The 22,483-nt window shown below is 44.7% G+C and overlaps 1 protein-coding gene across 3 annotated transcripts in view; it reads right to left on the bottom strand.

The window, feature by feature from the left end:
• Positions 1-22,483, bottom strand: part of SCG5 (secretogranin V) — a 68,164-nt gene that overhangs the window by 44,765 nt on the left and 916 nt on the right. For all 3 annotated transcript variants that reach the window (XM_008269251.4, XM_008269250.4, XM_002718004.6), the window contains exon 2: positions 21,586-21,818. In XM_008269251.4, the coding sequence (XP_008267473.1) occupies positions 21,586-21,811 (226 nt within the window). In that variant the 5' untranslated portion in view covers positions 21,812-21,818. The remainder of the gene's footprint in view (positions 1-21,585; positions 21,819-22,483) is intronic.

Genomic DNA, 22,483 nt, shown 5'->3' on the forward strand with positions numbered 1-22,483 from the left:
TTATTGTGAATATATCAAAAACCACAAAACTGTATATTTTAAATGGCCGCATTATATAGTATGTGAATTATATGTCAATGAAGTTGCATTGTGTAATTTTTTTAAAAGTAGTTCTAACATTCCCTTCCTCCTACACACACACAGATGCACGATTATTGTTAGGTTAATTACAAACATCCCACTAGTGAAGGTCCTATGCATGTGATTGGAGCTCACATTCCTTGTCACCTCACTCAGGACCCCTTGCATTACCCTCTCCTCCTCTCACACCAGAGAAATTTAAATCGCTTCGGGCCAATGGCACCACCTGGTGGCCATCACAGAGAATTCACCAATCAACCTACACTACCCACTCTCTCATTGTCCAGGGACCTTGTAAGGAAGCCATTCTTACCTCTTCCTCTAACTTCAGGGCTCAGTTAGGTAATCTCCTAATTAGACAAAAGCATTATCTTTCATCTTTTCTCCAAGCTCTTGCCCTAAGTTTCCTTCTACTGCTGCTAAAAAGTTTAAAGAACTTCAGTTATAAGTATGCATATGAAAACGGAAAGTGGCAAATCAAATTGGATGGGAGTAACACACTTTATTAACAAATATTTCAGAGACTAAGAGAAGCAAATAGCTATACAATAGATGGAAAGATGATCAATTTTATTGATAATCAAATTAATGCAAATTAAAACGACTGGGTGTAACATTTGCCTGTCAAATTCAAATATTTTTAGAATGTTTATTTATTTTCAGGTACCTAAAGACAATAGAAGAGACAGTGAGCTTCCATCCACTAGTTCCTTTTCCAAATGGCCACGATGGCCAGGGTTGGGCCAGGTGAAGCCAAGAGTCGGGAACTCCATTCAGGTCTCCATGTGGGTAATGGGCTCAAGCATCTAAGCCATTATCTGCAGCCTCCCAGGATGTATTAGCAGGAAGCTATGTCAAAAGCAGAGTGGCCTGGACTCAACTAGCATTCTGATATGGGAAACAGACGTTCCAAACACTAATTTAACCCACGATGCCCTAGTCAAATTAAAATATTTTTAAAAGGTAACACTTAGGGGGCCGGTGTGGTAGCGTAGCGGGAAAAGTCGCAGCCTTCAGTGCCAGCATCCCACATGGGCGCCGGTTCGAGTCCCGGTTGCTCCACTTGCGATAGCGCTCTCTTCTATGGCTTGGGAAAGCAGTGGAAGATGGCCCAAGTGTTTGGGCCCCTGCACCCACGTGGGAGACCTGGAAGAAGCTCCTGGCTCCTGGCTTCGGATCGGCGCAGCTCTGGCCATTGAAGCCAATTGGAGAGTGAAACAGTGGATGGAAGACCTCTCTCTCTCTCTGCCTCTCCTTCTCTCTCTGTGTAACTCTGACATTCAAATAAATAAATCTTAAGAAAAAAAAACTTTAAAAAAATAAAAGGTAACACTCATAGTTAACAAGTGAAATAGGATGCCCATGAACTAAGAGAGAGAGAGAGAGAGAGAAGGAGAGAGAGAAGCACATGGGTGCAACATTTAGAAAGAGAAAGAGCCATGTAAGAACATGTAGGAAATAGAGTCTAAAAATATGTGCAAAGCTTGACTCAATCATCCTTTCATGGGAATATACACCTTAGAGAATTTATCAGGAGTCTACATAACAATTTGTATGCAAACATGTTCATGGATGCAACGTTTATGATGAGAATAAACTGGAAAAACTCTAAATGTCCAACATTTGGGGAATGCTTAAGTTGTGACATAAACATATAGTGGGATATTATGCAGTTACTAAAAATAATAACATTGATTTATTATGATGTAGGAAAAGGATTTCATTATAATATTAAGTATAAATATCTATATAAAATATTTACAGCATGATTCTTAAAACTACACAAATATGCACTCAATAAAAGACTGGAAGAAAACACAACAAATGTTGAAACTGGGTATCTTTATGCAGTAAGATTATGAACAATCTATATTATTGATTTGCCAAAGAATATCCACATTGACTTTTATTACTTCATGATAATAACTACTTTCATAATAATAATATAATTATTTTCAGAAAAAAAATCACTTAAAACATAAATAATTGCAGACATTTTCTTCGGAATATTTCATTACAGAAAAAAATAAAATAAGGCCATCAGAGAAGTGATTCTCCCCAGCAGGGGACACTTGACACTATCTGGGGACAATTCTACAGGCATCAGTGAATAGTGGTCAGGGGTGCAGCTCCCAACAGAGCACTGTCTGGCCTTTCAGTGAATAATGCCCCAGAGTCACACACATAATTCGAATCTAGATCCTATGTCCACTTAGGTGCTTGGCCTTGGTACACTGCTCACCCACATGAAACTCAGATTTTCTCTTGTAAAATGGAATCATCTGCATACAATTTCTGAGAATAAAATAACAACATATAAAGTATTTGGCACATAGTAGCTACAAAATAAATATTAGTTCCCTTCCCTATGAATACTATTACTCAATTTTTAAAAAAGATTTATTTATTTGAAAGAGTTAAAGAGAGAAAGGGAGAGATTGAGAGATCTTCCATCTGCTGGTTCACTCCCTAAATGGCTGCAATAGTCAGGGCTGGGCCAGGCCGAAGCCAGGAGCCAGAAGCTCCATCCAGTCTCCCACATGGGCGGCAAGGGCCCAAGCACTTGGCCATCATCCACTGCTTTCTCAGGGAGCTGGCCTGAAAGTGGGGCAGCCTAGACTTGAACCGGAGCCCACGTGGGATGCTGTTGTCACAGGTGGCAGCTTAACCTGCTCCGCCACATTACTATTACTCACTTTTGTATTTCCTTTTGCTAGGGATTACAAAAAACAGCATTTTAAGCCTGCTAATTACATCTTCAGTATCAATTCTGGAGTCATGTCATCTTTGAGGTTCTCTCCACAGACTAAGAAAATGAATCCTTGATTCTACAATCTGATGTTGGAGGCATTTGTCCCAAGTACTGGGAGCCATGCAGAGGGAAAGCTGGTCTCTTGCAGGCAAAAGGCTGCATCTGCAAAGAGCACAGGGCATCTCCCATCACCCAGCTCTGCCACATGTGAGTGACTTGGGCTCCTGTGGCCATTTGGGTTACTGGCATTCTCCCCTCTGCTCTGTGAGTTCTATTTACCATTTTGCTTGTGGACATTAATATGGTATATAGAGAGAAGAATTCTAAACCCCAGAGACCCTCGTTCTTACTTCTTCTCCATCAGAGCAGTGCTGGCACTACCTGCTAGAGCCGTGGGACCTCCCTCCAGCTGCCTCTCAGCCACTGGGGTGGCACTGAAGAGAGGTGAAGATCATTCACACATGTTCCTCAAGGGCACGCGCCAAGCGAGGTGATTGGACTCATCCCAGAGCACGGACACATTGAAGCAGGAGCAGGCTTCTCCTGGGATGGGTAGCAGGCTCTGAGAGGCAGCCACGCAGGGACTATCTGTACTTATTCTCCTCACGGCCTGGGATCCCATGCAACCTGACCACTCCCTGCCTGCAGACATGTCTTGGCCTGTCCACAATCCAGATCCCTAGGCACCAAAAGTCTGCCCGTAAAAAAGCCAGAGGCACTTAGCAGGCTCCACTATACTGTATACAGACCTCTCATTTGAGAGCCAACTGCCAAAAATTCTATTCACCAATCACACATGAAAAAAAAAATCCTTCCCATATTAGCATAATGTATCATTTGCTGTCAGAATAAGCACTCTTCAGACAACAGCACCTGCACGGCTGCCATGGTTTTGCACACTTCAGCGACCAAGGACTATTCGGAGCCTGGACAGGCTCAGCAAATGGGCTCTCCTGTCATCCGCTGAAGGATCCACAAAAGAAGGAAAGCAAGCTAGAGACAGCAGAGACCCGCTGGTTCAGTTCAGGAGACAGGCATGGCTGGTCGTTAACAGCAGAGGGATTCCTCCCAGCAGGCTGGTCCATTCCTGCTGCTCAAGAGGAAAACGTTAGTCACTCCCATCTTGTCCATGCTGTGCAGGGCTTGCTGACACAGGCCTGCTGAGCTGTCATACCAGAAATCTGGCATGAGGATGGTCCCTCGGGCCTCTGCAGGGCAGGCCAGCAGCCTAGCAGCCATAGTGTCTGTCTCATGCAAAGAGAAACTTGGACAAGCTACAGGGAAAATGACTCGTAGCGCCATAGCTGCTGCTGCCCCCACGCCTGCCACAGCTGCCTGCTGCAAGTGCCCAGCTTCCTGGTCATTTCAGCTCCTCAGGAAGTCAGAAGAAAATGTGTCTTCCCTCTGCATGCATCACCATCCATGAAGGGCACTCTGAAGTGAGATGAGCAGTCCGTATCTGACCCTCTGGGAGCTAACAGTCTAATGTGTGCCAGTGATCAACCACCTATGAAAGGCAGGGTTCCCAGAGGAAGGATCACTTTACAGATGACTTGGCACCTGCAGCCTTGTTGTTTCTGACAGCCTCAAATGCTGAGTGATGGAAGAGCCACCTACCTCCATCCCCTAAGAATACGATGGGATTGGGGCCATCTGTGTATCTATGAGTATTTGGGTCACACAGAAAGAAACATCCAGCCCGCCACTCCACCCCAAAGCACTCCCACTGCCACTGTCGCCATTGAAGGTATCTCCAGATTTGGGTCAACCTCCGTACCTGCAAGAGGTGTGAAGGGACACTCTGCAGGTAAGGCGCAGGTAGGCTGTGGAAAGCAGGAGCCTCCCAGGGTGAGCCCAGGGCCTGAGGAAGTGGGAAAACTTGGGGACAGTCTTTTACGCATCCAGTCTTCCTCATCCTTCCTCCTTCCATAACCACCCTGCACTCAACATACTTTCACTAAAACGTTTGTTCCTTCTCAGTTCTTCCTTCCTGAACCTGAATCCCCATACTCTATCTCTGATCTAACCTTCTTCAAGGAAGCCCAGTTCGAGTTTGATGGTGATGTCCTTCCTTGGGGGTCAATACACTCCCCCTACCTGAACCTTTTTAGTGGAGATGACAGCCTGACCCACAAGCTTGGCCCTTAGCTCCTAACCTACTATCGTGCAGGTGCAAATTTTAATTCTTACGCCACTTCCTCTCACCTAGACTTCAAGTTCCTTAAACGAGGGCTGCCAAGTCCTAATAAGATGATGGATGAGACCTATTGCTTTTCCTTGATGTCCCCTGAATATCAGTTTGTATCTCATCTATTTAGCCCACCCACCTCAATGGAATGAGGCACTCATGTTTTGTCACTTGTGCACCTCTAGGTAGAGGTACCAATGGAAAATGCTACTAGGGAATGAGAAAGCATGGAGGAAAGCAGAGTAGTCCTGCCCCATTCCTCTGGTCAGAGTTCAACCTTCACTAAAAAGCTAAAAGAAGGTAATACTTGACTCTTCTTATTTCACAAAAATCCTATGCAAATAAATGAAATGTATACTTATTGGCCTTGGAGTGAGTGCATCAGGGCCATAATTCCTGGCACATTGCAAACATTTGGTAATTATTTGCTGAATGAGTAAAAGTGGAAATGTACTAGTTGACATTTTGATAGGATGTTTGGGAGGTGGTATTGATCCTGAGCCACTAGAGATGCCAGCATGTGGACACCTGCTTCCAAACCATCAAGAGGCAGCTTCCCAATTCAGCTGTACACCTTCCTGGAATGGCCATGTCTCACATCCACAAAGACGTGCTTCACTATTGCCTTGGCAGCTGAGGTAATGATCTTCTTGACTTTGAAACTCACTTCTAAAGCCTACCTCATGGCGATGTGTAATATTGACAAAGTCACAAGGGCAAGAAATGGAGAGGAGGGAGCCAATTTGAGTATGGAAAAGTTGCTATTTACAGTATTTTCAGAAAGCACTCATTCTAACTATGGCCCCACTTTGCTAATTCCCAAGGTTGACACCAACAGGGAAGCAGAGCACTTAACAAGGTCAGGTGGGAGACTGACTGCCACAGTTTACTATACAACCACCAAGGGCAGATTTCTTAGGCCCTGCCAAGAACAATATTGGAAACAGGGGACACAAGACGAAAAGATGACCAGGTTCCAACTCTGAAGTGGCTGACATGTGGAGATACACAGGACAAAATGCAAGAAATAATGACCATGAGAATGGTGCTTCATATTCGTGTAACATTTTATGTTTCCCCAAATGATCTTCTAGTCATTATTTACAGTGACTGCCATATCAACCTTGTGAGATGGACTGGACGGCTTGTCTCCCTTGTCATCCTGAGAAACAGGTCTGTAGAATTTAAGGGCTTTGCTCAGTGCCACACGGTCATTCAGTCTGAGCCAGGACTGTGTGCCCTGGGCTTCCTGCCATGGTGTTCTTCCTGCTTGCTATGCAGGACCAGCCTCTCCTACTCTCCACACCACATGCCCCTTCCTCTACTCAAATCATGTGGCACACCCTGGTCAAAAGTGTATGCTGGGTTTCAGTTGTGGTGTCATGCTGTGGTCTGCTAAACCCTTCCAGCCTGCTTTAATAACTCTCTTTACGAACTGTGGTGGCCAAGGTATTTGCACCAATTTGTTCCAAGAGGGCAGTCTGTCAGAACATTTGCTTCCTGAAGCCTCACGTCCCCAAAGAACCAGCCGCCCAAATCCGCATGTGGTTTACCACGACTCCCAGCATCATTACAGTTTCTCAGCTAAACATCACAGGATTATACAAGTCTACGGGGATGGAAGACAGCTGCTTGGAGAGATGCATTCAAATCTAACACAGCTGGCTTGCCAGTGCACTCGTCAAGCTGGAGCTGTGCGATGGTGGGCAACTTTAAACTTTTTAATCATTATAAAGGTTATATCAAATGAGACGGAATGCAGAAAACTCTGTTTGCAAACCATAAAATATTTCATAAAATTTAGCTACCACTATTGCCTTTCCTACATGTGAATGATCCACTTTGTCAATTATCTGTGGAAAATTGCTCGTGGCAGCTTCCCAGTGACTCAACATGCTTCTTGTTGCCTCACCCATGTTCCAGATGGCAGGTCTCAGGTGACAAGCAACAGGGTCCCAGCTGGAATGCTCTGGGCTTGGGACAGATTGTATGGGGCAATAACTGTCAGAAGTCTGTTTGCATGAGGACTGAGATACCTCCCAGGAGAAGCTCATACTAAAGGGAAGAGGCATCTGGCTTGCTGACACTGAGGCAGGGCTCACTGAAGCCTTAGTGGCCAATGGGAGGAATGGATTTTCAGTCCCTATGGTGCCCACTGCTTAGACTTGTCTCCCTGTCCAATCTGCTATGGGGATTCTATGGAAAGTGGAAGCTAGAAAGTGGTGGGGGAGCTGTTTTTCTAAAACAGCTTTAGGGATTTAGGGATTTAGGGATGCTAAGGAATTCTGTCTTGACCCACTTGAGTGGCTGTCATAAAATACCACAGACTGGATAATTGACAAAGAACAGAAATCTATTGCTCACGTTCTAGAGAGTCCCAGACTGAGATGCCAGCCGATTCTGAGTCTGATGAAGGTTTGTTCCTCCCAGCTGGTACCTTTGCACCTTCTATGTGTCCTCACACAGCAGAAGGGGCAAGCATACCCCCAAAGGTCTATTTTAGGAGAGCACCAACCCCATTCATGAGGGTGGAGCCCTCATGACCTAGTCACCTCCCAAAGGTCCCACTTCTCGCTAATGTTGCATTGGAGATCGAGTATGAGCATGGTAGGGGGCATACATTCAGACCATGGCACACACTGAGGGGTACTTCCTGTGCCCACCTAACTCAGCACTCACTACAACAGAACACCCCAAGGATGCAACTACTGGAGTCGGGGAGACAGCAATAGCTTGAGGTCACTGGAGTACCCAGCTGAAAGGAACAGGGGATGGAAAAGGGGGAAATGAGGAACCCCCACAGTAATGGACCAGCTCCTTATGCTCAGGATCACACACAGGGATGCTCTATGACCTTCAGGAGTACTGACAGCACTTTGCAGGAGCTGAGGTCCTCAGAGCAAATGTGAGAAAAGCCAGTACACTTGGGGCTCACTGTAAAAATGTTCCAGATGTACTTGAAGGTGGTGAAGATGGAATAACACCAGTCTCATTCGCTGGTGTCTCTGAGGTCAGTGTGTTTCAAAGGAGCAAACACAGTGAGGTTCTTTCAACAAATATTCAGTGAGTGTCTATTATTTGCCTGGTACTTTCCAGGCACTAAAGACACCAAAAGTAGGGCAGATATTGCATCGGCTCTTACAGATCTGATGTCAGCACAGTGAGGAGGGCAAGCAATTCCTCCTCATTGCCAGCTCACAAAGAAATTGTCAGTAATGAGTCCAGGATAATCCTTAAAGAGAAACACCTACTTCACGATTTGGTCTAAGTTCAAGCTTGAGCATAGCTGTGCCTAGTATCACCTAGCCTGAGAAGCAGCATGAAAAGAGATGAGAACACTGGGGTCAAGTTCAGTCTCTGAACCCACAGACAGATTCTGAGGTTCACACTGAATATTCACATTCCATTCAAAACTCAGTTTGAAACTCAGTCTCCAATGCCATGGTAATCCAAAGGGCCCAGAGTGTTCTCTCACCCCTTTTGCCATGGGAGGACATGGTGAGAAGACAGCCATCCATGGGCCGGGCAGTGGGCTTTCACCAGATACCAAATGTGCACTTCCTAGCCTCCAGAACTGTGGCCAATGAACGTTTGTTGTTGAAGCCACCCAGTCTATGGCATTTTTGTTACAGCAGTCCAAACAGACTAAGACAAACTCTATCCCTAGATAAGTCAGTTCTCTGAGCTTCTTTTTTCTACATTTGTAAAATGTGGCAAGGGAATGACTGGGAGGAGAAAGCACCATACTGTGCATGAAGACAACTGGAGATCCAAAATCTAGAAATAAAGAATCAAAAGTGCAGCATGATCTTTATGTATACTAAGATCAATTTTCTTAGGAGATAGTGGCTTGGGGCAGGCCTGTGCAACAGCACAGCCACTGCTTGGGATGCCTGCATCCCTTATCAGAGTGCTTGGGATAGAGCCCCACTTCTGCTTACAATCCAGCTTCTTGCTAACGAGTATCCTGGGAAGCAGAAGATGATGGCTGAAGTACTTGAGTCCCTGCCACCCCCATGGGAGATCCTGGCTTCAGTCTGGCCCACCCCTGGATGTTGCAGGCATTTGGAGAGTGAATCAGTGGATGGTAGATCTCTGTTCCCCTTCCCGCCCCCTTGTTCTGTCTTTCAAATAAATAAAAATGAATAAACAAACCTTGTGAAATGCTTTTAATTTAAAAAATAGGGGATTCTTGCTAACTGTATTGCTTAATTTTATGTCAGCCTATCTCGGTTATAGTAACCAGTTGTCTGATCAAGTTGTAAGCTAGATATTGCTGTGAAAGTATTTTTTGGATGTGATTAACATTTTTCTTTCTTTTTTTTTAAGATTTATTTATTTATTTGAAAGAGTTACAGAGAGAGAGGAAGAGATAGATGGTGAGAGAGAGAGAGAGAGAGAGAGATCTTACACCCACTGGCTTACTTCCTAAATGGCCTCAAAGGCAGAGAAGAGCTAGGGTGAAGCCAGGAGCCAGGAGCTTTACCCAGGTCTCCCACAGGGTGGCAGGGGCCCAGGCACTTGGGTCATCTTCTGCTGCCTTTCCTAGGCACATTAGCAGGGACCTAGATCGGAAACAGAGAAGCAGGAACATGAACCAGCACCCATATGGGATGGTGGAGCTTAACCTGTTGTGTCACAACATGCCCTGTCCCCAGATAATTAACATTTAAATCTTTAGGCTTTGTGGAAAGCAGATTACTCTCCATCATATGGGTGATATAATCCAATCCATTGAATGCCTAAGCAGAAAAGACTGAGGTCCCCTGAAGGACTTGCCTTCTGACCCCAAATTACCAATTCCTGGGGGCTGGTGCCATGGCTCACTTGGTTAATCCTCCGCCTGCGGCGCCAGCATCCCATATGGGCACCATATGGTTCTAGTCCTGGTTGCTCCTCTTCCAGTGCAGCTCTCTGCTGTGGCCGGGGAGTGCAGTGGAGGATGGCCCAGGTGCTTGGGCCCTGCACCCACATGGGAGACCAGGAAGAGGCACCTGGCTCCTGGCTTCGGATTGGCACAGTGCCGGCTGTAGCGGCCATTTGGGGAGTGAACCAATGGAAGGAAGAACTTTCTCTCTGTCTCTTTCTCTCACTGTCTAACTCTATCTGTCATATATATATATATATATATATATATATGAAATCAACTCCTCCCGGGGTCTCCAGCTTGCTGGCCAGTTCTTGTAAATTTTCAACTTAGCCAACCCCCACAATTATGGGCGCCACTTCTTTAAAATAACCCTTTCCTTCTCTCCATAGTACTTTATTGTTCTGTGTCTCTGGAGAACCCTAAAAAACAAAACGCCTGGGTTCTAGTGGCTTTCATTAAAAAATACTCTGGGGTTCAAGCCTGTCTGGACTTCAACATTCACAGAAGTGAGCATTTCACAAGGATTGTGCTGCAGTCAGACGGCTGGCACAGCAGTTAGCCATCATTACCCAGCAAGCTGAACATCAGCAGTTGCATTGCTTCCCTGTGTCCCTCTTTGCCACTCCAGACAGCCACATTTTATTGAAAGAGAGAACTGAAGATCTCATATGATGCAAAGCCTACGTAATTCCAGAACAATCCAAATCAAGGATGACGACAATCTCGGTGTATCAGCGAAAATGCAATAAGCATTGTTTATAATTACTAAGCCTTCCACTTTGAAACTGTGATTCTTGACAAATTGTTATTTTGGCAAGATTCGCATGACTTCACATTTTGTGAATGTAGTAAGACCATGCTAAGTTTTTATATCACACTGTTGCAATGACACAAAGTGTTTGCACAAAATTCCCCAATGGCCCATTAAAAAGTTATTTTCCATTTTTGTTCTAGGCTTTTGCCTCACTAAAGCAGTTATTAGTGTTAGGCAAAACAATGGACAAAGATAACACCCTCTAGATCTTTTGATCTTGGATTTTATTCTACAAGATGTTTGGGAGTTATAACATGTAAGTATAAAAAGTTTATCATGCAATTAGCAAATAACTGGTATTTAGATTATGAAAATAGTTAAAAACAGTGTTGTCTGAAATTTCAAAATATTGTGAGAGCAGAGGGGCAAGTATTTGGCTAACTGGTGAAGTTGTTGTTTGGGTTGCCTGCAACCCCTATGAGAGTGCCTGCGATGCAGTCCCACCTCCAACGCTGATCCCGCTTCCTACTGATGTGTACCCCAGGAGGCAGCAGGTGATATAGCTCAAGTATTTGTGTCCCTGCATCCAGGGACCAAGATGGAGTTCTGTGCTCCTGGCTTCGAACTGGCCTAGTCCTGGATGTTACAGGTATTTGGGGAGTGAACCAGAGTCTCTCTCTCTCTCTCTGCCTTTCAATCAACAATAGTAACAACAAAACAGAGGTGAGGCATATGAGATGTATAAGTGGCAAGAGAAGAGATTTAGGAGACTGCATTTCATTCCTACATTCATTCTTATTTTAATTAAGCAAGTGGCTAGAAATAGTACAAACACCAGCAGACACCTGAGGCCAAACCTCCCAACTTTGAAGCTCTGCCTCTTTCGTTTTCCCCAATGCAGGAAGGACCCGGCTTGAGTTCTCAACCCCTTCCACCTCCTCGGACACTACTCTTCACTCCCCATCTCCAGCTCTTAGCAATTATCCCTTAAACAAGTTCAAATCTTTTGTCCTAAAACACCCTTAACCAAAACCTTCCTCAGCTATACAATACCTACCCCGCTACCCCTGACACACACCTTTGCCCAACTTCTATTCCCTCCTCTCCCCTTCACCTGTGTCTTCTCCCTTGTTTCCCATTATCACCTCAGGCCATCAGTGTGCTTTTCAGTCCCACCATCCCACTGAACCAGCTCTGCCCAAAGCCCCCAGTCACCTCCATGTTGCCCCAGCTGGTAAATACTTCATACCCAATGGGCTTATTTCACATTCCCTCCCTCTGTCAAAATCTGCTGACTTTGACAGTGGTGATAGCTGTCCCTTCTTTTCTTTTCTATTTTTGTAAAGATTTACTTCTTTCCCAGGAGCATTAGTAGGGAGCTAGATTGGAAATGGAGCTGTTGGGACTAGAACTGGCACCCATATGGGATGCTGGCACTGCAGATGCGGCTTAACCCACAATGCCACAGCCCCAGCCTGATGGCTGCCCCTTCATGGGACACTCTTTCTTTGCCTTCTTTATACTTCATCTTTCTAGCTCCTCTTTTCTGGTCAGTTCTGTGTAGTCTCCTTTGTAGGTTCATTGTCTACTTTGCCCTTAGGCATTGGGTCCTCCGAGCCATGGTCTTAGGTGCTCTGCTCCTCTCACTTCATACTCACCCAGGATAAGCTCATTTACTCCTGTAGCATCAACCACCACTAATATGGGAATGACTCTGTAACCTTTCCCTGTGCCCCCACATCTCTCCTGTTATACACATATATAACAGTGTGCCTTCTGGACACTTGTACCTGGATGTCCTGAGGCATATTAGATATACATAAAAATAAATCATCATTTTCATCTTCCCAATTCTGTGCCCCTTACCCCCCCACCAGGAAAATTTCCTATTTCTTTTTAATTTCTCTATTATTAGCCATGCATTTGTTCAACATAGAAAACTGTGCATCACCCAGGGACTATTTTAGGGATTTAAGTTCACAGCAGACTCAAGATAATCTTGAAGGGCATGGGCCAAACCTTGTCTTAAACTGTTAACTCAGTCTGAGGCCATGGTCTACTCAAAGATAACTCATAGGGTACAGATATCTGGTGCAGGGATTAAGACCTCACTTGGGACACTGGCATCCCATTCTGGAGTAACTGGGATAAAGTCCCAGCTCTGCTCCTAATGCCAGCTTCCTGCTAAAGTGTGTACTATGGAGGCAGCAGTGATGGTTCAAGTACTTGCTCCTGGGCACTCATGTGGGAGACCTGGATGGAGATTCAGGCTCCTGGCTTCTATATGGCTCAGTTCTAGCTGTTACAGACATTTGGGGAGTGAAAGTGAGCCAGTAGAGGGTAGATTTCTTTCTCTCTCTCTTTGTCTCTGTCTCCCCCTTTCAAATAAGTGAAAAATTGGGGGGCAGGGAGCCTATAAACCCGGTGTTCTCACTGATGCCCCCTAGATGAGGATAACTCAGATCCAGGATACCCAGATCAAGAGTCAGCCCTACACTCCTTCTTCTAACTGCAGAGAGAAACCAGGAAAAACAGGCTCCTGTACTGTTCTTTCATGTTTATTTCTCTTCATCTCCATCTTCCAATGGGAGGAAGCTGTTGCCTCCCTGTGGCAAAGTAGAGGTACTGCAGCTCCTTTACCTAGACCACAAACTGGCCGAGAGGAGACTCCTTAGGATCTGCTTCCTCAAATAGGCTACCTTGCAAGGGACTATTTTCACACTTGTTATTAAGAGAATAATCTTGGTCCTCTTTATTTTGAAATAACAAATTCAGATTCCAAAAATCAGTCTTATAAAAAAGAATTTTGGTCTTTTTGTTTGGCAACATATGTTTAAAATTATTCAGGACTATCAAATGCTAATACTAATAAATTTCTATCTTAATGGTCCAGTGTTTGGTATTTCACAATGCTAGATAACTAGTGGTCTAAAATTATGGGGAAAACGAAGATTTGGTACTTAGAAGGTAATTTTTTGCCTGAGGTCGTTACCATACTGAAAACTAAAACATATTTTCTGGTTTGATGCATCCAAGCCCAACATTAGTGTCAGCTGGCAGAACTAGTTTTGACTCCAAAGAGTTCTCAGCCCACAGAAAACATCTCTGAATTGCCCCCCTGGCCAGCTGGTAGCCTTCCTTATTTCTGGGGGGATAAAATAACGACAGTAGTCATTTAGTAGTCGTGGAGTTAAATGAGCAACCTTGGGCTTAGGGGTAGATGGGCCCTGCTGAGATACAAGGTGCACTGGAGCATATCTAAAATGTACTGCTATAGAGGATGAGTAATCAATAATAAGATCGGGGCAAGTCATTAAAGAGTTAAAGGGGCAGGTGCAGTGGTGCGAGAGGTAATACTGCAGCTTGTGATACCAGCATCCCATCTCTGAGTGCCTGGTTCAAGTACTGGCTACTCCAGTTCAGATCCAGCTTCCTGCTAATGCATCCTGAGAGGTAGAAGATGAAGACACAGGTACTTGGGGCCCTTCCCCTTCGTGGAAAATCAGGATGGAGTTCCTGGCTCCTGGTTTCAGCTTGGCTCAGCTCTTGCTGTTGCAACAATTTGGGGAGTGAAGCAGCAGAGGGCAGATCAATCTCTCTGTCTATCTTTTTCTATTACTCTGCCTTTCAAATAAGTAAATAAATGTTTTTAGAAAGATGTAAAGGGAGAAAGTTGGCCTGCAATTTGGTTACTAACAACACTTACTGACTGCATGTGAGAGAGTAAGCTGTAGCCTCATTTTATACATCAGTTTCCGAAAAGTTGCCAAGATCACACTCCACTGGTAAATAATCTGACCATGACTCAACCTCAGTAATCCTTGCTATCAAAGCACGTGCTCTTCATATATTTAAAGTGTACACACACACACACACACACACACACACAACATCAAATGGGTTCCCTTTTGTCTTAGTTTGGGCTAAGAGTATATACATTTGAAAAAAAAAAATGTTCCCTACCAAGCTCTTTTTAAGGTACTCATAGAGAAGTAAAAAAATAATCCCCACCACTCCCTGGGTGTATTGGGCTAATGCCTCCTCTCTAGTAACCACTTAAAGCTACTAACAATCCAGAGACTAGCTACCAAGTTTTCAGGAACCCTGGAAAGTGTACTTCTAGTCTAGTCGGCCCTCTGCTGGTTCAGTTCAGAACTGTGAAAACTTGCCCCTCTTGCAGAAAACTGCTCCTCTTCCCAGTCCTCAGGCAGGCCCCAAATCTTGGTGTCACCTTTGATTCTTCCCTTTCAGCTCCAGTCTCCACCCCACCAGCAAATCCTGTTGGCTTTAGTTTCCAAATATGCCCACAATATGACCACATTATATAGCAATCATCTCTCACCTGGACCATTACCTCCCTCACTCTGCTACTCCCTCCCCATACGGGTATTTTCAGCACAGCACTCACAGAAATCCTTTAAAAAGGTAGCTAGCCACAGCAAAATGGCCAAAGACAGCAATGACTTCAGAAATACACTCAGTAAAAGCTCAAGCCCTCACAGGACGTTAAAACCCTATGCAATCAGCCCCTCTGCCCCTCAACATCCTACCTCCTCTTCCTGCCATTACCCCAATCTCATTCTCATCTCCTGGAGTCTTTGAACTCCAGCCATACTAACCCCTTCCTGCCCATTTCTGGCTTCTGCACTTGCTGTTTTCTTTGTTAGTGAAGTCTCCCTCCATTAATCACAAAGTTAACTCTCTGGGCTCTTTCAGATTTTTGCCTGCCTTCCAAGTGGCATATTTTAAGTACTTCCCTCCACCTCCTTCATTTCTTTTGCATTCTATAGCACTTACAACCACTCACATATTATATATTTTACTTAACTACTTTTTGAAGGGATATATTTCCCTGCTTTGCCACTTTGAGGTTTATGTTAATTTCCTCAGTACCTAAAACAATGCCTGACAATAAATACTTGTTGAATTGAAACATGAAAGGTAGCAGAGAATGAGAAGTACAATCAGCAGTTTTGCGATGTTAATTTTCAAATGCTTTTTTTAGACAGTACTTGTCAAGATCAGCAACTTCCATGCTAAATACACTTAGACTGTACTCTCTACCTTCATCCTATGCAGCTTCTTAGCAGCATTCAACACACTGGGTCATTCCCTTCTTAAACTCCTTTTCTTGCTGTAAAAGGAAGCAGAAGAATTGTACAGTAACCAAAAGGGGTATGTGATCAAAGAAAGGAACTTTTTTAATGGAATGTATGATTATGCTGACCTAATGGTAATTTAGAGTGAACCCAAATCCTATGCTTAAGAGATTATATAGGCCGGTGCCACGGCTCACTAGGCTAATCCTCCACTTGCAGCGCTGGCACCCCAGGTTCTAGTCCCGGTTGGGGCGCTGGATTCTGTCCCAGTTGCTCCTCTTCCAGTCCAGCTCTCTGCTGTGGCCCGGGAGGACAGTGGAGGATGGCCCAAGTGCTTGGGCCCTACACCCACATGGGAGACCAGGAGGAAGCACCTGGCTCCTGCCTTCGAATCGAGGCAGCACGCTGGTCATAGCTGCCATTTTGAGGGTGAACCAATGGAAGGAAGACCTTTTTTCTGTCTCTCTCTCTCTCTCACTGTAGAGATTATATATACCTTTAATAATGAGATTAATAAAACCCAAAAATCACACAATTAATGAGAGTAGATGAAACAGGACAGGTGTCTCTCTTCTATGTGTTATGTGTTGGGTGGTGAACAGCCTTGACTTCAAGGAACTTAGCATCCAGTAATTGCATACAGTGTTGGTGATAACAGCTCATTTACAAAAGAGTTCACATTAGTGCAGTCATGCATGCTAAATATTTTCACTTCTCTGCATTGAAGTATCACCTGCTTGCAAGTAAATAAATTTACATCCTACCCCTAAGCTAAATAGGAGCTTAGAAAAGTTAAGTAATTTGCTTAAGGCCACACCACTAATAAATGATAGAGCTGGCATTCAATTTCAGGTACCTTTAGTAATAATTTGTGTTCATAACTACCATGTTAAATGAGTGTTAAGGGGCTGGCTCTCTGGTGCAGCAGGTTAAACCAGTGCCTGCAACAATGGCATTCTATATGGGTGCCAGTTGGAGACCTGACTCCTTCACTTCTGATCCAGCTCCTTGCTAATGCACCTGGTAAAGCAGTGGAGGATGGCCTAAATACTCGGACCCTTGCCACCTATGTGGGAGACTTGGTTGAAGCTCCTGAAACCTGCCTTTGGCCTGGGGCAGTCCTATCTGTTGAGGCCTTTTGGGGAGTGAATCAGCAGATGGAAGATCTCTCTCTCTCTCTCTCTCTCTGTAACTCTGCATTTCAAATAAATAAATCTTTTTTTTTAAAAAAAAAGTGTGTTAAAATTTCATGTCAGAATACATGCATTATGTATATTCTTTCTACAAAAACTAGAAAAAATATTTTCCATCTTGGTTCTTCACAATAAAATTCTAAAATACTTGTTGGAAAGGATATAGAAGATATAGCACATATGTGAGAGAGAATTAGCAGGAGTGAATGTGTCTGAGAAGAGACAATGCAAATAAATGGATGTATTGAAAATTTGCTACACTCACTTGAGTAGGTATCAGACTACCAATAAATTCAATGTCAATTCCAAAACTGGTAAAAATCCAGGCTTTTTTTTTTCCTTCAAACTCAAAGGATCTATTGGGCTATTTTCTGTTAGCTTTCAACTAAGCTGTAATAGGAAGAATTCTTTTTTTTTTTTTTTTTTTTTTTTTTTTTTTTTTTTTTTTGACAGGCAGAGTTAGAGAGAGAGAAAGAGAGACAGAGAGAAAGGTCTTCCTTCCGTTGGTTCACCCCCAAATGGCTGCTACGGCTGGTGTGCTGCGCTGATCTGAAGCCAGGAGCCAGGTGCTTCCTCCTGGTCTCCCATGCAGGTACAGGGCCCAAGCACTTGGGCCATCCTCCACTGCCCTCCAGGGCCACAGCAGAGAGCTGGACTGGAAGAGGAGCAACTGGGACAGGATCCGGTACCCCAACCGGGACTAGAACCTGGGGTGCCAGCGCTGCAAGTGGAGGATTAGCCTAGTGAGCCCAGCGCTGGCCTAACAGGCAGAATTCTAAATAAACCCCTAGATTCCTACCTGCTGAGCCCTACAACATCCTCTGCCTTTGAGTATGGGGCAGAGGGACCTTGACTACAATGGGCTGTCTCTCCCTTGTTATGGGAGAAAGGGGATGGGAAAGACACTCCCATGATTCTATGACATTATAGTCACCAGACTAAAGGGATAGTCTACCTTTGAAAGAATATTCTGGCTTTGCAGCAGTGAGCTGCCATGTTGTGAGGACAAGTGGGTAAGAGCTGAAACAGGTCTCATCAATGACAGGGTTCCAGCCAGCAAGAAAAAGTGGACCTCAATCCCACGGCTTCAAGAAACTGAATTCTGCCAATGACCTTAGGGGCTTGGAAAGGACTCCAAGCTCCAGCTGAGAATGCACTTCTGGGCACCACCTGATTTCTCATCTAGTGAGACTGAACAGAGAAGACAATTAATCCAGGCCAAACTCCTGACCAGCGGAACCTGAGATAAATAAATGGCTGCTGTATTAAGCTGCTACATTTGTGGTCACTGGTTACACAGTAATAAAAAACTAGAACACAAGTCAGACCCTTACTCAGTCCCTGAGAGGGGAGATGTAAGATTGCAATGATAGCACACTGCTTCATGAGTAATTATGGAAGCAGAGTTTTCCATTCTGAATGGTCCTGATCCAGGCACTGCCATACCTCCCTGCTTTTTCATCTGTGGTCCTCTGATGAATTCCTATTCAAACTTCAAAGCCTAGGTTAAGGGGCCGGCTCTGTAGCGCAGAGGGTAAACTTGCTGCCTTCAGAACAGGCATCCCATATGGGGTGCCGGTTCAAGACCCAGTTGCTCCACTTCTGATCCAGCTCCCTGCTAATGTTCCTAGGAAAGCAGCAGAGGACAGCCCAGATACTTGGGCTCCTGCACCAACGTGGGAGACTCAGAAGAAGCTCCTGGCTTCCTATCAGCCTAGCTCCAGCCGTTATGGCCATTTGAGGAGTGGGCTAGCAGGTGAAAGATCTCTCTTTCTCTCTGTAACTCTGCCTTTCAAATAAAATAAATCTTTAAAAAAAAAACCTAGGTCAAATATTGCTTCTCCAAGGAAGTATTTCCTATATCCACCCCGTCCATTCCTGAGCCACTGTCCTGTTCTCTGCTTCCACTGCAGCAGCCTGTTTGTGCATCTGCCAAAGCCTGTGCCCAGAAGAATTGCAGTCACGGTGCAGGTGTGTGCCCACTCCTCAGACTGTGCATCTTTCAGGGCAGAGCTGCCCCAGTCTCCTGCACAGTGTCCGGTCCATACTGAGTGCTAAGTAGTTGGACACTGAGTGAATAAAATGAGGCACTGGATAAACATAGGCTTTTGGTACCCAGGGAAGGGCTGTTTTTTATTTTATTTTTGGCACAGGTGATGAGGCCTCAGGTATTAATGGAAACTTGGAAAGCTTCTCCATGACAACAGCTGGATGACTAAGCAAGCACTTCCTGTGTTTAAAGGGCGGATATTAACTCTCAAAAGAGCTAGTCTGAAATAGACAGGTGTGCTTGAAGCAATAGGTGGCAGGCACTGAGGGTTTAGGTTCTCTCAAAAGGGATGGTGAGAAACCCTGTGTGATTTGTTCTGATTTCACACCCTATGCTGACTCAAAATATTTGTATTAATCCTCTCCTGCAATCCAATGTTAGCCTAAGGAGACAACAACCTCACCCAGTTAGTCTTACTCAATGGATTAAAACTATGGGTAACAAGACAGCGATGAAAATCATATATCAACAGTGTTCACGGCAATCACAGAACCCTGAGGCAGACAGCATTTTTAGGAAACCATAGACTCAGGCCAAATTATGCTTAACCAATCCACAGAGAATCATATTTGCTGGGTGGATGTCTTGAGAAAGTTCAGAGAGATAATTCATATTTTTCTCAAGGATCCACTCCTATGGACAAACACTGGAACTATAAGGAAGCGCTCCCTCGCATTTCACCTGAATTGCCCGTGATACTAGCTTAGCATCCACCTCATGGAGAAAGCCACTCAGCAGCAGAGAGGACCAGGGAAGGCAGCAAATAGGGCACCAATCTGATGCTGCAGCTCTAGCTCACAGGAGCTATTTTAAGCTTCTCTTTATAAAGAAATTATTCAACAGCAAACATGTGAGTACTGCTGCCTCACAAAAGTATTACAACCATATTGTCAGAAACTCAGCTGACAGCTTCAGGGGAAAGAGTTTTGCCACCCTAGAATAATTTAATTATTCTTAATTTATTAGTCAATAAGATTGCTACATTTTTAAAAGTTTTAACTTAGTTCAACTCTTTAAAGTCATCACCTCTTTTGGATCCTGTAGGTATACTGGAGTTAACCCTAAGAATTAAATCCAGATCCTGCAGGTCCTACATTTTAAGGATCTTTTATAAGCATGGCTATTATTGAGGCTGATGCTGTGGTGTTCTGGGTTAAGCCACCACCTGCATCGCTGGCATCCCATATGGGCACCAGTTCAAGACCCGGCTTCTCCACCTGATCCAGCTGCCAGCTGATGCACCTGGGAAGGCAGCAGATGATGGCCCAGGTACCTGAGCCCCTGCAACCACGTGGGAGACCCAGAAAAAGCTCCTTGCTCGTGGCTTTGGCTTGGCCCAGGGCTGGCAGTTGGGGCCATTTAGGGAGAAAACCAGTGGATTGAAGAACTCTATCTCTCCCTCTCTGTCTCTGTAACTCTACCTTCAAATAAATAAAATAAATCTTTAAAAGAAAAAGGGGGGGGGAGTGCTGTGGCATAGTGGGTAAAGCCAGTGCCTACAGTGCTGGCATCCCATATGGGCACCAGTTCGAGTCCTAGCTGCTCAACTTCCCATCCAGCTCTCTGCTATGGCCTAGGAAAGCAGCAGAAGATGACCCACATCCTTGGGCCCCTGCACCCATGTGGGAGACCTGGAAAAAGCTCCTGGCTCCTGGCTTTGGATTAGCACAGCTCCAGCCACTGCAGCAATTTGGGGAGTGAGCCAGCAGATGAAGACCTCTCTCTCTCTCTGTAACTCTGCTTTTCAAATAAATAAATAAACCAAGAAGAAGAAGAAGAAGAAGAAGAAGAAGAAGAAGAAGAAGAAGAAGAGGAGGAGGAGGAAGGAGAAGAAATAAAGAAAAAAGGAAAAGAAAACAGGAAGGAAGGAAGGGAGGGAGGGAGGGAGGGAGGGAGGGAGGGAGGAAGGAAAAAGGCAGCTATCTCAGAATATAATTTCCTGAAGATTAGCAGTGGGGGAACTCATGGAATTTGGATTTCAGTCTTTTTGAAAGGATAGCGCTAGATGCTGCTTCACTCATTCAATAAATACTGACAGCGTGGGCATTGTAGCACAGCAGATTGAGCCACCACTTGGGATGCCCACATCCCATATCAGAGTGACAGCTGAAGTCCTAGGTGCTCTGCTTTCAATCTAGCTTCCTGATAATGCATCCCGGGAGGCAGTGAATGATGGCTCAAGTGCTTGGGTCCCTGCCACCCACATGGGAGATCCTGATGGAGTTAATGGTCCTGGTTTTAGCCTGGCCTGGCCCTGGCTGTTGCACTGGGTGAGGAACCAGATGATGAGCAATTTCGCACTCTCTCTCTCTCTCTCTCTCTGCCTTTCAAGTAGATAAAAGTAAATATAAATATTTTAAAACAAACATTAATTGAACATCTATTATGTACCAGACTTTGTGGTAGAGCTACAGCTGTTAGAGAAGATCCTTGATCACACAAACCTTATATTCTCATGTGAGTTATGTGTATTTACTTACATATGTATACAGCATGTAGAAGAAGAAAAGAAAAATAGAAAGAGAACATAGACTCTCATAAAAATACATTATTTTAAATGCTAATGGATACTTTAAACCATCAGAACATAGTAAATACCTTCAATGCTCTGTGGGCCCACAAGATTCATGGCCTGGTGAGCTGGATATTCCACCCGTGGCCTGGCAATGCCCAGCTGCTCCATAACACCATGGAGCAGTCTCTGGATGTCTGTTTCTGAGACCCGGTCAGGAGTCCGGGGGCTGTAGGCAAATGCTGGAGTCCCTCCAAATGTGAGCCAAAACAGTAGCCCAGATAGCATGGTAGAGACCATTCTGGACATCATTTTCAACCTGCAGAAGAGATAAAGCTCATATTGGCCACAATTGGCAATTGTGCTGATGCAGTTAACCACTGCAGGTTGTGGTTCCAGGACCACTCAGAAAGAAGTTGCAATGGAAAATCCTTAGGGGTTTGGTTTTGTGTTAAGTGTTTGCGCTACTCAGGACAGCACAGTGGGAAGGTATTAAAGAAGTAAAAAAGCAGGTGGTACCCAGTTCCCTCTGTACTTGCATTCTTGAAAAAGCAAGATCAAAATGGCAGTTCTCACCCACTTATTTATTTTACACTTTCTGCAGCTCCCTTAAATCCAGCAACCCCCCCCCCTCCCGCCAGCACCACTCTTCCCCTCCCTTGGTAAAACAAAAACTTGCTTCAATTTTGAGAGACAATAACATCTTCAGTTTCCCCAGTCTCAGGGAAGAACAGGCTAACAAGAGGGAATTACCTACACACAGATGGTCAAGAAGTGCAGAAAGGCTGGGAGTGGATAGCAAACACTCAATGTTTTTGAGATCCCCACCCAGCTATCCGGTAGGTGGGTGTGCTTGCTGAGCCACACACTACCCGGGTGGTCTTGGGCAAGAACCTCTGCAAAAAGGGGGTAATAAAAACATTTGCATTATATAGAGTTGCTGTGAGGCTAAGTGTGCAAATGCATGAAGGAGGGTTTAGGACA

The sequence above is a fragment of the Oryctolagus cuniculus genome, chromosome 12 (genome assembly GCF_051225735.1).
Source record: "Oryctolagus cuniculus isolate XC-2025 breed Fujian yellow rabbit chromosome 12, ASM5122573v1, whole genome shotgun sequence".
Lineage (NCBI taxonomy): Eukaryota > Metazoa > Chordata > Mammalia > Lagomorpha > Leporidae > Oryctolagus > Oryctolagus cuniculus.